Source organism: Diadema antillarum, unplaced genomic scaffold (genome assembly GCF_040938485.1).
Source record: "Diadema antillarum isolate AM-2024a unplaced genomic scaffold, OU_Dant_1.0 seq00002254_RagTag, whole genome shotgun sequence".
NCBI lineage: Eukaryota > Metazoa > Echinodermata > Echinoidea > Diadematoida > Diadematidae > Diadema > Diadema antillarum.
Window position 1 is genome coordinate 38,551 of NW_027272883.1, and position 15,779 is coordinate 54,329.

Consider the following 15,779-nt stretch of genomic DNA (forward strand, 5'->3'; position numbering starts at 1 on the left):
AAGTGGCTGCATGGACCCAAGTTGCTGTGGAAGAATACAATGTCCTCTCAGTCTACAAAATCAGAGTCACTCAAAGTGCACCCACATGATGCACACCTGAAGAAGTCACAGGTTCATACTTCTAATGCAAGCACACATTTCCTAGATTCCAATAGACTGGACAATTTTTGTCTTGGTACAAGGCCAGGAGAGCAGTTAATTGTTTGCTGTTATCTCTCGCCTGCAGCAATGCTGCAAAGGAGAAATGCAGCATGGCCCAGAGCAAGCCTTATGGGGAAGAGACTGACGATGTGGGATGCCTGAAGGATGCCAAGACAGAGATTGTGAGGCTGGTACAAGGGGAAATCTTTCTAGATGAGATCCAGGCCTTGTCAGCAATTATGCAGAGATGACCTGACTATCAGACAGAAAACATGTCAGATGAAGAAGACCCATCGTCTCCATCAGTTTGCCCCCTTTTTGGATGATCAAGGAATTCTGCGAGTTGGAGGATGCATCCATAAATGCAATGAGCCGTCTGAGAGGAAACGTTCTTCCTCAAAAACTCCACATGACTGAACTCATAATTTGTCATTGCCATGAGCAGACTGTACATCAAGGAAGGGGTATAATGTTCAATCAGATCAGGCAAGACAGATTCTGGATCCTTGGAGGTAGCTGCAGAGTGTCCTAGTACATGTAGTCTTGTGCTACCTGTAAAAATTCATGCAGTCCTGTCCTGACCAAGAAGATGTCTGATCTGCCTCCGGATCGACTTACACCAGCATCACCATTCACATATTGTGAGATGGATTGTTTTGGGAAATGGATGATTAAGGAAGGCAGAAAGGAGCTCAAAAGATATGGACTCTTGTTTACCTGCATGGTCTAGTTTGCCAACTGAGATGTGACCGAGGCCCAAACTTCATTGGGGCTGCATCTGAATTCCAGAGAGCTTGGAATGAGTTGGACCACATCAAGGTTAAAAATGTCCTTCTGACAGATGGATGTGACTTCGTTGAGTTCAAGTTCAACATTCTATCCACTAGCCATATAGGGGGGGGGGGGGGGGGGGGGGGGGGAGCGTGGGAGAAGTTAATCAGATCTGTCCGTACCACACCGGATGTGTTGTTGTACCATTTAGGAACAAAGCTCGAGGATGATTCCACACGCACTCTGATGTCTGAGACTGCCGCAATTGTCAACAGCAGGCCGCTGATGACGGATGATCTGAGTGACCCCACTCATCCTGCACTGCTGACTCTGAACCAACTCATCATGATGAAGACCTGCATCATTCTTCTACCCCCAGAATGCTTCCAGCGGGCCGACTTATATTCCAGGAAGTGATGGAGGAGGGTGCAACACCTACTGAACAAGTTTGGAGCACTGGAAGAAAGAGTTCTTGCACAACCTACAGTGTACAAACCAGACAGAAATGGACTGTCCCACAGCCAGACCTGAGAGCTGGAGACGTGGTGGCTGTAAAGGATGACAATGCTCCCAGAAATGCCCAGCCCATGGGTAAAATTGCCGAGACCTTTATCCATCATATAATGTAGTTAACAATAAACTGCAACATACATTGGTCACGACAATACTACAGCCATGCAACAAGCCTTCAGTCATCACTGCTACCGCATTGGTACTAAATTCACTGGTTACACTTTCTCTTTACTCCCCCCCCCCCCCCTACTTCCAACACTACTACTTCTCTTTTTCTCCTATGATTTATCCTCAACTTATAATATAATTTGAATGACTAAATATTGCCACATGTCTCTTGAAAATTGTATAGTGAATTTAAATTATAAAACAACATTATGTTCAATGCGCATACATGTACTGTATTTCCAACATGAATTTGATTCCTATGTAAGATAATACTCAGTTTGGTGCGAGGCTTCCATGAATGTTGGTATGAAATACATAAGCCATCTTCAATCAATCAATTTCTTGCATCTCTCAATCTCCTTTGATAGGCATACATCTGTATTTCCAGGAATGGAATTGTCAAATATACAAGGAGTTCATTACAACCACCTGCATGTTATATAATTATGTATACTCAGCCAATTCCATGAGGAGCGCAGCAATACTGCAGAAACAGTCTATTCATATTACCGTCATCATCCCACAAGTGGCAAAATGCAACAATATCTCAGTGTCACAGACTTTGCATACACTTTTCATCAAGGTAATCTGGATTCGCGGGCGCACCCTCTTCGAGATGTGTATGGATCAAAAGTCTCATAGGTAAACCACGCGTGTGTATGCTATTGACTCTGCGTGTATTGTCTATGCGGTTCCACTCGCATTGTTCCGCTTGGACGCTGTCCTGCGGGAAGCTGCTTTGATTTTGTCCCTCAAAGAGGGTCAGCTTTCGTTCGTCGGTCAAGTCTTTCATCCTTTTGTTTTGGTGAACATCACTAATCGTCCCCACGGTAGCATAGGAATTGCGCGCGGACAAAGGCCTGCCGATTTCAATAGAGTTCGCCCGCCCGCTGTCGGCGTAGACAAAAGGAGGATTAGCAGGTTCTTCCTTCTCAGGTGGACAAAAGACACTATTCCAGGGCCCGGGACAATAACTTTAGTTTCAAGTACAGGATCTGGGACTAAAGGACTCAGATTTGGGAATGAATTACTGAGGTAGAAAGAGAAATTGCTAAGACAAAATAAACTGCTAGTATCTTTGGAATCATACAATTCTTTAATAACACAAATCAAATTATGTGGGAATACAGGTTATCATACCCTTGGAGGTAAATATGTAAATATTTAAATGTACGCTGTGAATGCACCATGAACACAACCAAAAGTATCTATTTTTAAGAATCTTTTCATGATGCCATTCATGAAATTACTCCACAGCACTGAATCATTCTTTAAATGTCTCCATTCTTTTTTCATTACATCATGCACATCCATAAAGATAACTTGAAGTATGAAGATTTCATTCCAGAAAACTTTTGAAGTGATTCAATCAACTTCATCAAGGCAGAGTACAACCATACACTTAACTAATACTGAAGTGTCTGTAATTTAAACATCCAAGTTGCAAGCAACATTTTTAAGAAACTGTGATTACCAACTGTAATGACAACAGTGGTAGTAAACACAATTATCTAGGGTCTCACATCTTTTTTGCAATCTCTGCACTATGTGGGGAAAAGTAAAGGGCTCCAAGTAGGGAGTAGCTACTGGAATACAACATGTAGGAGAGTCAAGCCATATGAATATTCTGATCTGTTTGTTTGTTTGTTTGTTTTTTCCCCTCCATATTTGTGGTACACTTAGTGAAACAGGGCCAAGAAATTTACAATTTCTAGGAAACAGAGTTTACTTTTGAAGCTCAGTGTTCCATGGCAAATTTCAAATATCATCTCTTAGTGGCAGGATGTGAACACTACACAAGGAGTCATTTTAAAATTGTAATACTGTAATTTTCCAGCAATTTCCACAGAGATGTCTCACAAAAGAAGGCTCCATCTTTCTGTGGGGCCTCTCTGACTAGACAGCTTGATGACAGGGTAGCACAGTCATGAAACACCAATAAAGCATTCAATGACGCAAACACACAAGCAACGTTTTTCACACTTTTTTTTTGTATGCTGCAAACATCTCATCCAGTCTCGCATCTTTTTTTTTTATGAGTTGACATGGAAGAGAGGGGAAGGGAATGCTCTCATTAAGGATTTCCATCTCACAGACGATGTTGAGAAACCAGGAGGCACTCGTCTCTTCATTGATGATGTCGAGTCTTCCAAAAACTGGACGAGTGCTTCTTTCCCCGTCTGATCCAAGAGACCACATCAAGAGTACTGGTCAACAAACTGCAAGAAACAAATAGGGAATCAAAAGTCTACAATGGATGTGTACAATTTTCATTGTGAAATTGTTATACAAAGAAACCTTGCCATAAAGAGGTCAGACATAGCAAAACTCTCTCATTACAGGGAGATATTGCAGGTCCTAAAGCCCACTGCACACTACACAACTCACGACTATACGACCTTTCGATGACCATGAGACCACGTCGTACGACCTGGCAACGCACACTATACGATCAGACTACACAACTAAGCTTACGACCATTCTGGCTTCAGTACATTTTGCCAATGAGTATAGAAGCGCACACAGTGCGCATTGTATGCGCTTCTATACTCTTTACATAATACTGTATCATGAGTGGCTGAAAGCCCATGACCAGTCGTGGAAATTCAACATGTCAAATCTCTACGACTGGCACTAGGACCCAGTTGCACTACAGGACTCTGGCAAGGCTAGTGACAGCACACTTCGGGTCTTAAGGTGATACGACCGGTTGGATTGTACAGTGTGCAGCGGGCTTAACTCTTTTACTCTTTTAACTCTTAACTTCTTTGCTTTTGTAGCCTAATATAGTGAGAAATCTGATAAAAACAAGGTAACTGCCAAAGTTTTTAGGTCCACATTACAACAAGATTCCCCTGCTTTGGAAGAATCAAAGCCTTGAGAGTGAGAATCTGTCATAAAAATAAATAACGGCATTGTTTACAATGGAAATTCTAACATATGAAACATGTACACAATGCTTATGCTGCAAGTGAAGCTTTCATTCTCATTTCAATACATCCAAGCCTGGTATTGTGCCAGGTGATAACATTAGAGTCATCCTTGCATGAGTCAATTGAACGTGTGAGAAAGTTTTTGAGTTTATACATAATATTTAACTGAAAGTTTCACTTAATCTCAGTCAAGGATTCTTTGGCCACATGTATGACTTCTACAAGACGTTGAAAATGAGGCTGACTTTAGTTCATGTAAGTCACATTGATAACTTCAGTCAGTCAAAACTTGCTTTTGGTGGGATGCAGAGGAGTGATCAAATCAAATTAGATAATGAAAACAACTACTTTCACAGAAATAACATACTAATATCTAAAATGAAAAAAAAAGACACATACAGCATTAATATGAAGAGTTTGTTCGCAAAAACCGATACGTCCATATTTGCCAAATGGAGATATTTGCGATTAAAGGTCAAGAAAAATAAAGAGAATAATAAGAAAATTTTTGCTTCTTTTGACTATAACTTCAGAAATGTACCTTTATATGTAGTGACGAATATATTATTTAAAAGGTATTATTTGGTACTTTATGACAGAGACCGTACTTCAAAATCTTCAAAAATGGACGGTTTTTGCGAACAAACTCTTCGTGTTTCAAGCTCAGGCAGATAAAATCTATCAGAAAGCAAAAATTTAAGCGATCAGCATGACAAAAGTGAATTGCCAATTGCTGCGGAGATGGTCTGCAAGTCAAATTGTGGGAGATTTGCAATGGGATGTTCATGTGACTGTTTGGCAGCATCATGTTCAAAGAAATACGTCATTACAATTTGACTTAATCTTTCTAGGTCTTTTTTTTTTTTAACCAGCAGCAGCACTTTCTTAGTATGAAGTAGTACACAGTGGAAACTCAGCATAAAGAGGTCTTTGGGGCTGGAAGGATTGGTCATAATATCAGGTATTTTCTATGTCAGCTGGGAAAAAAAAAAATGTTAACAAAACACAGATATTTGTTCCAATGATTCTAATGAAAATAGGTTGTTGTACCATGAATTTTACCTAATTAGGTCGATATACATGCATGTTTCCATGTTTGTGCAGTACATAGTGCCAACTCAGAGTCTTGACAGTAATACTGAAGAAGTATGTAGACAAGAGAAGACACTGCTTTCATCAACACATAAAATAGTGGTACATCACTTTGAAATGCCTTTGTTTAGTTTAAAGGGGATGGCTAGTAACCAAACAGTGGGAATCAGTGGGAATGATAGGGGATGATTGTTCCAATCCTGGTGGGATTCATTTAAGAGTACATTATATATCTACTGTTGTGTGAAAATTATTTGCTTCAGAATGATCTCATATTCAAGTAATGTGCAGATTAATGCCCCGTCACTGACCAGGCACTACACATTACTTGAATATGAGACCATTCTGAAGCAAATAATTTTCACACAACAGTAGATATATAATGTACTCTTAAATGAATCCCACAAGGATTGGAACAATCACCCTCCAGCATTCCCACTGATTCCCACTGATCAGTTACTAGCCATCTCCTTTAATGCTCTGTACAGTCAAGAGGCATACCCATTATTGTAGTCACCAGTACATTGAAATAAACTATAAGCCATCCCCTCAGTTGATGCAGTTCTAGTTATATCAGAGGTACGCAGCGCCTGTTAATATTGGGAGGATTTCTATTTAAAATCCAACAATTGAATTTATGAGCTCCATCATAATTCTTGCACTCATCATCGATATCACACTGTCCACTCCGATGGATTCATATCATGTCTGCTCACAGGAAAGTATACTTGTAAGTTGTGATATCATTACACTCGGTAAAGAGCTGGTATTACTATAACAGCAGTCATAATTGCATCACACTGCCGACTTAGCATGCTGACTTATGTTGCTGAGCATAGAGATGTCGAACTTCTTCAGCTATGATACCAAGCACAGAAGTGGGTATTAAAGTGATGTTGTGTAACAAGCAAAACTGGTATAACAGGAAATAATAAATACATTTTGGTCATGTTCTCACTGAAAAGATGAATGAAAGAGAGCATGCTAATAATCTGGAATGGGAAGTATTTCAAGGATAAAAAAATCCCCAAAGTGGGAAAACACTCTAACCTTCAGCTACAAGGCAGAATTATATCTGTCCCCCCACCAGGATGCCTAGCTAGTCAGCGTCGAACTTGGGACCCCCTCCAGAATAATTGCCCGATATATCCGCATTGCTGAAGTCAAACCCTGGGTGCTGTGGAAGGGGTAGAAATCACATATTGTCCATTTGAAACACATAACCTAAACTGTGTACCTCTGGGCGTGATTCTGAATACATTCAAACCCCCCCCCCCAAATCCCATAAGGTAATTCATACACTGTAAATAATTTGTGCCATATACATCCCAGTCAAAAATTCTGGCATGTTCTATTGATACTGGCAGCTGCCAGATGTAACCATGACAAGCCAGTGATAAAGATACATTCATAGCTTTTGGACCCATATTCAACATTTTGTATCAACAACATACTAAAATTATCTTCTTCATGGTTTTCAATTTTTACATGCATGCAAATTTATCAACTAAATATCCACATCAACAATGACCCCCCCCCCCCAATTCATTATGTATACCTGGATGACCATCAATGCAAACAGATCTGCCTCTTGCTTCTCTGATGCTTCTTAATCAAGAAAACTTTTTTAGAGAGACAACATTTTTTTCAACATGGGATACTATGCTGAGGCTCTTCTATTTGCAGGAATTGGTACGCATCATATGGCATAAATACAAATGTGCACACATTCTGGAGAACACACCTGATATTGGAACCTCTGCAACGTCAGTTTCTTCTCCATCCTGTCAAAGGTCATGGGGTCAGCCTCATATTGACCTTTCAGCAGCGACTTCCAGCAGTTCTCAGCATGTCGATGGGACTTCACCAGGACCAACCTCACCAACTTTCTGTCCTCTGAATTGGCCAATGAAAACCAAGTTTGATAGAAGTTGACAGACAGACAGACAGACAGACAGACAGACATAACACAACTGCACTGGTCACTACAGGAGAGTAGAAGTGATCACAATAACAGCTGCCGTTGAATGCTCGCACTCCTATCAAAAATTTGATAAATAGAACAACTTATTTGATCTCCACAAGTAGTCAACAGGGAATCTTACAATTTCTCATGACTCACTGTGTTCTGCCGATATGGCTTCATCGCATGCAAACAAACTTCATTGTTCACAGCCTTCTATAACGATTTGTATTCCCATTGCATACAGGAGATATCTCCCACATCTCTTCTAGCATTCTTATCATGGTACATACATAGATGTTATGGCTGAAATATTATGTGTTAGCAAATGTTCTGAGACCTTTGCCCTTGACCTTTGACCTTACATCCCACCACTATATCTTTTGTACCCATGAATCATTTCGCAGTGCGGCGTTTTATACAGAAACATTCCGATGGACATACAGTTGAAGAAAGAGGAGACCCAAACACTTCAAACTTCCAGCCCCCTTTTGGGTGGAGGCATACAATTGTTCATGTTCACAAAAAGGGGTGTAGGTTTCATTTACAAAATGACGTTACACGGAACAGATGAGCATGACTTACCCAAACTCCACAGGCACTCATCTGGAATGACCTTATCATACAGAGTCCCCTGTTTTGAGATGGGGAAAAATGTGTGTAAGTTATGACATTACTTTTTTTTTTAATCATTCTTATAGGGTCAGCATTAAAACAGTTTCAGCCATTTCTTGGATGCAAGCTTAACAGTAGCATCACCCACAGTAAGGACTAAATCATTGTAAGTATTTTGTGCCATGGACTTTTGTGCAAATTATGGAGACCTAGCATGAGAACGTAATGACAACCACGCCAATAATTGGGGGAGAGATTAGAAAATGTACAGAGGTACTCTCCTCCTGAAAATGAAGCAATCAAAGTTTAATAAAGAAAGTTGTCCAGCATAAAATATCAAATGTGCCACAACCTCTACTAATTACAGTATTGTAAAAAACAATGCCACCTGTAAAGAAAATAGGCTGCTGATCCTTATAATTGCATAGATTCATGCTTTCAAGAAATGCAATGTGATTCTCTTTGAGGGGAGCAATGATAAAAAGACGACCATCTTGTAGTGCCATTGAAGATGGCCTCACATGGGGATGTAAAGAGAAACTCCCATTGCTGATTGTGGCTAAGCATCAACCACTCCCTTCTCTACACTTAAAAATAATGCTGTGCTTTTTGATATACGTGTAAATGACTGGAAACAGCAGAACAATGTGTACTAGACATTGCAAACTATTGAGTTTACTAGGTATCAAATTGATAGACATTATCTCAATTTTGGAAATGCCTTTCGTCATTCTCCAGTATATGAAATAATAACTCTTAGTAGATTGTAAATTTGCATAATCCTGATCATAGTGCTGCTGTATTTGTTATCACTCTGCCTTTAACACAATAATTGCACATGGTATTTCCTCCTTCTACTTGTTTGCCAAGAAATCAATCACACCATGAGTAAACTTACTTGAATGTTGACATTGGCAACAGAGACAGAGAGGCTGGTGATCCCAAAGTTGGCCTTGACTTCCTTTGACCTTGTGCCCTCAGGTACGTTGATCTCAACCACCACTTCATCCACAGTTTGGTACCACAAGCCCCATGGTGTTAGGCAGGGGACAACCCCACTCTTCTCATCAAAGTTTGACATTGATTCTCCCAGGAATGTCTAGGGTGGATGGAACCTATGAAGAGATTTAAATGTTGAAAAAAGAGAGAAAAAAAATGAATAGATAAGCTTAAGTGATCAATGTAAAATCTACTTCTGGTTCCCCTGAGATGTTCATGATACATGTTCCCCTCATGATCATGATACATAGCATGCATGCACAGTCGTGTGGGTTTTTCTGTTGCGTCACTAACACACAATCATAAATGCGCAAAAAAAAAAAAAAAATTGATACGTAGCTGGTAAATTTAAAAAAAGAAAAGAAAAAAAAGATCGTTCTGGAAGGAAAGGACAAAGGGTCTTCTCAGTTCTTCCTTGTGGAAGACATGAAAACTTAACTTAAAAATGTTTAACTTTAGAACATATACTGTGTTTACATACCAGAGATTGAAAAAGATGTTAGATGGTGGTCTTTTTTATGATAAATGTGTATATTAAAGACCATGAAGAAATAGAGCTATAATTTAGAGTGGGACCTACACTAGATTTGATGATCTACATTATGGACAAGAGACATAACGCAGCAGTCTGTGCATCTACAATAAAAGAATCAAAAGCAAAGCAATAATCTTAAACAAATAGTAAAATCATCAGAGTATCATATCACATCAAGACAATAATACATGAATAGACACTATTCTATGATTGCCTTGATTGAGCAACTTCACATCACAGACACACTCCCACATCATTCACATATCCATACTCAGCACATTGTCTACAGTTGTCAGTATCCAGATCCTGACCAGGCCAGGGCAGTGGGATAAATTGTGAACTGAACATTACAACCCCAATGTACACAGGCCCCACAACCCCAGGGGGCAGAATTTCGCTAAAACGCCAACCATATTCTCTGATCTCCGAGTAGAATTCTATTTTGCCGATCCACCTTAGTGTCACTAAATATAACGCAATTTCAGGAGATGTACGTGCCCACGCACCCAATTTCATGTTGTTAGTTTGCATGAGTTTTAGTAGCTGTGCTGAGCTGAGCCGGCCGTAGGCGTAGCCGCTTGTTTCGACACTGGCTGAGCTTCTCCTACGCAATTCAAGGTGCAAACATAACTGATTTCATAATCTACAGCGGCTGATATGGACAATTTACCTGAAATTTTCCCCTCTCAGAAGCACCAACTCATCAAAAAGGTCCAATTAGGAAAACGGCATGAGTACAAGGCTTGGTTTTGTTACGAACCGCGGTCGTCATACGCGTCTCGACGCTCGGCTCCACCACCACCGGTACTGGTAGTACGGTGTTTTCCCGTCGCGTCGGCTCTCGGGAACCCCCGCGAGCTGGCTGCACATGTAGTGATGGCGCTCTTTATCATAGGCTCCGCAGCAAACTTTGTGAGCGACATTTTTAGCTGACAGCTGTAGTGTAGGTACTCTAAAGGTAGATGACTTTTTAAACACTATTGTTATTAGGCCTACATTGTACTGTAACCTCTTGTGTAAAATGCAAGTCACTCCATATCCAAATTGACTCTATTGATAGAGTGAAATGAAAAATACAGCAGAGTAGAAGTTCCATCAGAATAGTATGTCTATAACGTGTCATATTACAAAACAGTGATCACTGTCACAACCACAACCACGTCATCCAATGTATGAATAGGTATCGGGGAAAAACATTTATATAAAAAGATGGCTCCCATACTTGTTGAGAGTTGAAAACAACCTAGCAATAAGGACCTTCAGGTAAAGGTTTTGTATACCTCTTATAGTTTGCTAGATGGGTAAAAATGTGCACAAAATTTTCACACGCAATACTCTCTAAATAAAAATCGAGTGAAAATAATCCACTCTTAAAGGAGTGAATTAAAAAAAAAGAGTGAATTTAGAGTGAAAATTGGAGTGAATTTTGAGTAAAATTTTTTTCATTTTCACTCATTTTGGAGTGACCTCAAGGATCACTCGAAGATTTTTGGAGTGATCCCTGAGGTCACTCTAAAAACGAGTGAAAAATGAAACATTTTTCACTCAAAATTCACTCCAATCTCACTTTAAATTCACTCTTTTTTTAAATTCACTCCTTTAAGAGTGGATATTTTTCACTTGATTTTTTTTAAGAGAGTAGGCCGCCTACTTATGGACAAGAAATCAATACAGCAAAATAGAGAGTTAAGAGTTACCATGGACCCAACCCCACTTCACTTTGAAAAGAAAACAAAAAAATCAACTAAGAATTGCGTCTCGTGAAAAAAAGAAAGTAGGGCCTATACTGTAATAAGTTTCCGCCTAGTAGGCCTACCTTTTTTGGTTTATATCTCATGTCCCGAGTATAATAATATGGTATAAAACGCAAACTACACACCTCAATCGGCCAGGGAAGTAGACGGGCATGAAAACTGAAAAAGAAAATGCTGTTGATCGAATCTCTAACTTGACACATTTTTAATGAGACTGTGGAGGCACTTATGCTTAGGCAATAGATACACGTTTGAAAATAAAAATTCCCCTGGGGGCGCTGTGGCATAGTGGATAAGACTCTCGACTCCCAGTCGGAGGACCCGAGTTCGATTCCCGCCCAGTGCTTACGTCCCTTGGACAAGATGTTTTTGACCCGCAAATGTCCCATTTCGACCCAGGTGTATAAAATGGGTTACCTGGCAAACGCTGGGGTAATAATAATGGCAGGGCCCTCTGGTAGAGCAGTGGAAAACACTGAAGAGGGCTACCCTGGATAAATAAGACCTTATTATCATAGATTATTTTCGTAGCAGATAATAAGGCCTACTCAAACTACGGCAAATTAATCATCCCACTGGCGTTCCTCAGTTGATATTTTTTGACTATATGTCGTGTTTTTTTTACTAAATAAAATATTCAGCCTGAAGGCCTTTTTTCAAAGGCTATAGTCCCGCTGCGACGAATCAAACGAACAATGTAAACAGAATCCCTCTCCAAGCATGAATAGGTAAAGTTCATGAACTTTAAGCAATAAAATCTGTTTTAAAAATGTTGTTTTATCAATAAAACGTCAGCCAATCTCTTCTAAGTATATCTCTATATAGATAGGCCTATGACATTCCCACAATATTTTTCCTATATATTGCTAATTTTTAATCTTTTTCTTGAAAACCTAACCTAATCAGCTCGCTGCATGGCAGAAGGACATGTTTCACTAAACGTCAAGAAAATGATGACACTGATCGGTGTATAATACGAAAATATGATTAAGATTTTTCTTTACTGAGAAAGTATATTGGTCTGTCATGTGATCAAAAATGTAAAGTAGGGCCCCTATATTATGTTCATACAGTAACTGTGTGCATGCATCGCTGAGGATTTAATTTTCAATGTATTTTCAATCACAGTTTATCTTCCTTGTCTTCAAAACTTTAAAGGACAAGTCCACCTTCATAGGCCTATGCATGTGGATTGTGTGAATGCAGCAATATTAGCAGAAACACATCAGAGAAAGTTTTGGGGAAAAATTGGACGATCTGTTCAAAAAGTAATGGATTTTTTTTTTAAAGTATCTGCGCAGTTCATTGCCTGGATGACAAGACTATACTACAGTGAAATGGTGTCACATGCGTACATTTTCTTCGTCCTTGTCAGTGGACGTATTATGTTAAGGGTAATATTATTCCACCCTGCCTTCTAAAAGAGGGCAAGTCAGGCGTTTTCTTTCATTATGCGAGAAAAGTAAATATATGTGTTGAATTTTTCTTTACATTTTCTTTATATTTGTTTCTACACATGTGACATCACAAGCTCTAGTAGTCTTCTTATCCAGCAGTGGCCCGAACAAAAAAACTTCACAAAATTCATAACTTTTGAAACAGATTTTCCTCAAACTCTCAGTGTGTTTCTATTAATATTGCTGCATTCACTCAATCCACATGTCTATGAAGGTGGAATTGTCCTTTAAAGATTTTCACCGTAGTCATGGTAGTATTGGCTAAACTTTTTGTGTATTTTTTTTTCCTTCATGTACATGTGCTTGTTTGGATCCCCCTTTTCATCTCGCTCTTATTCAAAAATTTCCCTATCTCCCTCAATTCGTCGTTTGTTTTGGGGATATTTTTTCATCTATTATACTCGAAATCTCTCTGGTGCACATCAGGTGACATGATTTTCAAAGTGCAGAGATATGCTTGATTATTCAGACGTGTGAAGGTTATAGTATGAGTTGTTTTACTTATAGGGAGCCAGTGGAGGTATTTCGACGATGGGGTCACACTGTTTCCGGGGTTTAAATATCTTAATCAATGTCTCCTTCGTTGTCTGTTTCTTCTTCTTCAATTATGCGTGTTGTTTCTTTTTCCCCTTCAGCTCTTCTTTTTTTTTTTCTTCGATCTATTTTCTTCAATTTTCTAAGGAGTCATGCCCCTATTACAATAACTTTACTGCTTCAAATACTTCTAAGAGTATCAATACATCCGTGACTATTTGAACCCGGCACTGTTAGCTCCGTGTCGTTGCTATCACAAAGGCTCAATCAAGCATAGATCCCACCGTGACTGATAGGCCCTACTGTGCGGTGATACCAAGAGATCAGTCAGTCGTATCCTCTTCAACGATCCCGTCAGAGAAAACAGAAAAAGAAAGGAAACAAAAACACATTCGAGTGCGTTAAGACAACTTCTCTAAAACTCCTTCCAACCGGGACTATTGTGTCGATCGCTTCTGTTTTGCCCTGCATATAACGTCGCGAAAGATAGGGCAACCGTGACGGATGAAAAAGAGACGAACCTATTATAGATTTCTATAGGGTCTAAACTGTTGCACTCTGCGCCTTTGAGGGCCACCGAGGGTTCTTTGAAGTTCAAGGGAGAGGATCATTGTCTCCATTCATCCAGCTATGATGACCGCTTTGCACTGTTTCTCGTGGCAGCAGACTGCGCGGTGTGCCCGTGATAGCAAACGAGGTCAGACACGGAAAACTGCTTCCTGCATATTTGTCCACGAGAGATTCTTTGCATCTTTCAAAACAAGTATCAAATCTAGCACATGTGGTGCATTCACTTCCATCTTCAAGAGATTGAATGAAATCTGTCAGGCACTCAATTTGTCATAATGACCACGTCTCAACTGTTTCTGGAGTTTTGCTTACTTCTGCGCGTCACTCATACATGCAGGCTGTGGTAAGTGATGACAATCATAATAATAGATCAAATTTGAGGGACTTCGATCACTACGAGTATAACTCTTAAAGATCTATTCTAATGTCTTATGAGAAGATTGTTGCGCGGTTGTCGACATTGTTGAGGCCTCCATCCATTTCAAGCTTAATCGCTTATGATGGTGGTTTCCTGCATTCAATGATCTCTGTTGTTTACTGAAAAATACTGTATATCTTATTTAATGCTTCTGTGTATCTACATTGCTCAATGCAATCACCTATGTGTATCTATTTATGTACTGTTATCGATTTATTTCACTGCACTTGTTATTCTTTGTCTTTGTAATTTTTGAAGTTTGTATTCAAATTGCATCTGATTGAATGCAGAAATAAAAAGCAAACAAATAAAAAACAAACTTTTTTATACAAGTTCACACTTGCGTGAATTGCCGGTAACATTTCAAATTGTTCAAATCAATTCATATCAAGTTTGGCTTCATTGCATTCTTCATCTGAGCATCATTAATGAAAATACAAATTTCATATAGCATCGCGGTTACTGTATGTTAATATGTTTACATCTCATCCCAAGAAAACGTCCATCAAATTTTAAGCAAGTTTTCTTGGCAGTCTAGCACGACTGTTATATTGCTTGTAGGACCTACATGCATAGGAAAAGAAAATTCGAAGACTCCCTTAAAAGTCAGAATGATATCAAATTCTATACGTGTCGATGTTTGTTCTTTAATGACACAGTCACAACCTCGATATTACATACGCAACTGCAATACTACGGCCACCCTTCTACCCATGCAAGTAGTTGTAGTTGTAGTTGTAGTTGTAGTAGTAGTAGCAGCAGCAGCAGCAGTATAGTACATAGTAGTAATAGTAGTAGTAGTAGTAGTAGTAGTAGTAGTAGTAGTAGTAGTAGTAGTTGTTGTTGTTGCTGTTGTTGTTGTTGTAAGGTGGTGGTAGTGGTTGTGGTAGAAGCTACGGGCATCAGTGGTAGTAGTAGTGGCAGTGGTGGTGATGGTGGACGTATAGGGCTTAGCTTTACACATCATGTAGAAGTATAGCTTTACTGATATATCTCTTAAGTAGTACATCATTGCCATATATTCATATTCCTGACATGTCCATGTGGTTAGACAATACACTCTATTGTGTCGACCATCGTTTTTGCAACATTTCGATAATGTGAATCTCGACGCTCACAGATGCGCATAATTTCAAAAGCTTCAGAAAGCCAGCAAACTTTCCTATAATTCGGAACTGTGTCCAGTATCACAACACATGGTTTTTAAGAGATTTGAATACAGAAAGTTAGTTTGATATCAAATTTGTTTTGGTGGAGTGACGAGCCACGCGCTAAATTAACAATAATACTAGTACTGAGTATGTGGTCACTACCGT

General features: G+C 39.4%; 1 protein-coding gene across 2 annotated transcripts; it reads right to left on the reverse strand.

Annotated features, from left to right (window-relative positions):
- Positions 1-2,903: 2,903 nt before the first annotated feature.
- LOC139714367 (nudC domain-containing protein 2-like) lies at positions 2,904-10,528 on the reverse strand. 2 transcript variants are annotated; one of them, XM_071626073.1, is made up of 6 exons: positions 10,401-10,528; positions 9,095-9,311; positions 8,167-8,215; positions 7,363-7,514; positions 6,669-6,795; positions 2,904-3,812 (listed from the first exon to the last, which is right to left on the reverse strand). In XM_071626073.1, exons 2-5 carry the CDS (start codon positions 9,275-9,277, stop codon positions 6,718-6,720), a joined length of 462 nt encoding a protein of 153 aa, XP_071482174.1. In that variant the 5' UTR covers positions 9,278-9,311; positions 10,401-10,528; the 3' UTR covers positions 2,904-3,812; positions 6,669-6,717. The 2 variants fall into 2 exon arrangements, with proteins under 2 accessions (XP_071482174.1, XP_071482175.1); XM_071626074.1 differs by lacking the exon at positions 6,669-6,795.
- Between the last annotated feature and the right edge of the window lie 5,251 nt (positions 10,529-15,779).

Bases quoted from the DNA above. Each gene is read 5' to 3' on its own strand.
- LOC139714367 (XM_071626073.1), bottom strand. From the start codon at position 9,277: ATGTCAAACTTTGATGAGAAGAGTGGGGTTGTCCCCTGCCTAACACCA. The intron at 7,515-8,166 runs GTAAGTCATGCT...TGGCCAATTCAG, and splicing joins TGAGTGCCTGTGGAGTTTGG to AGGACAGAAAGTTGGTGAGG. The intron at 6,796-7,362 runs GTGTGTTCTCCA...CCCCTTCCACAG, and splicing joins TGCAGAGGTTCCAATATCAG to CACCCAGGGTTTGACTTCAG.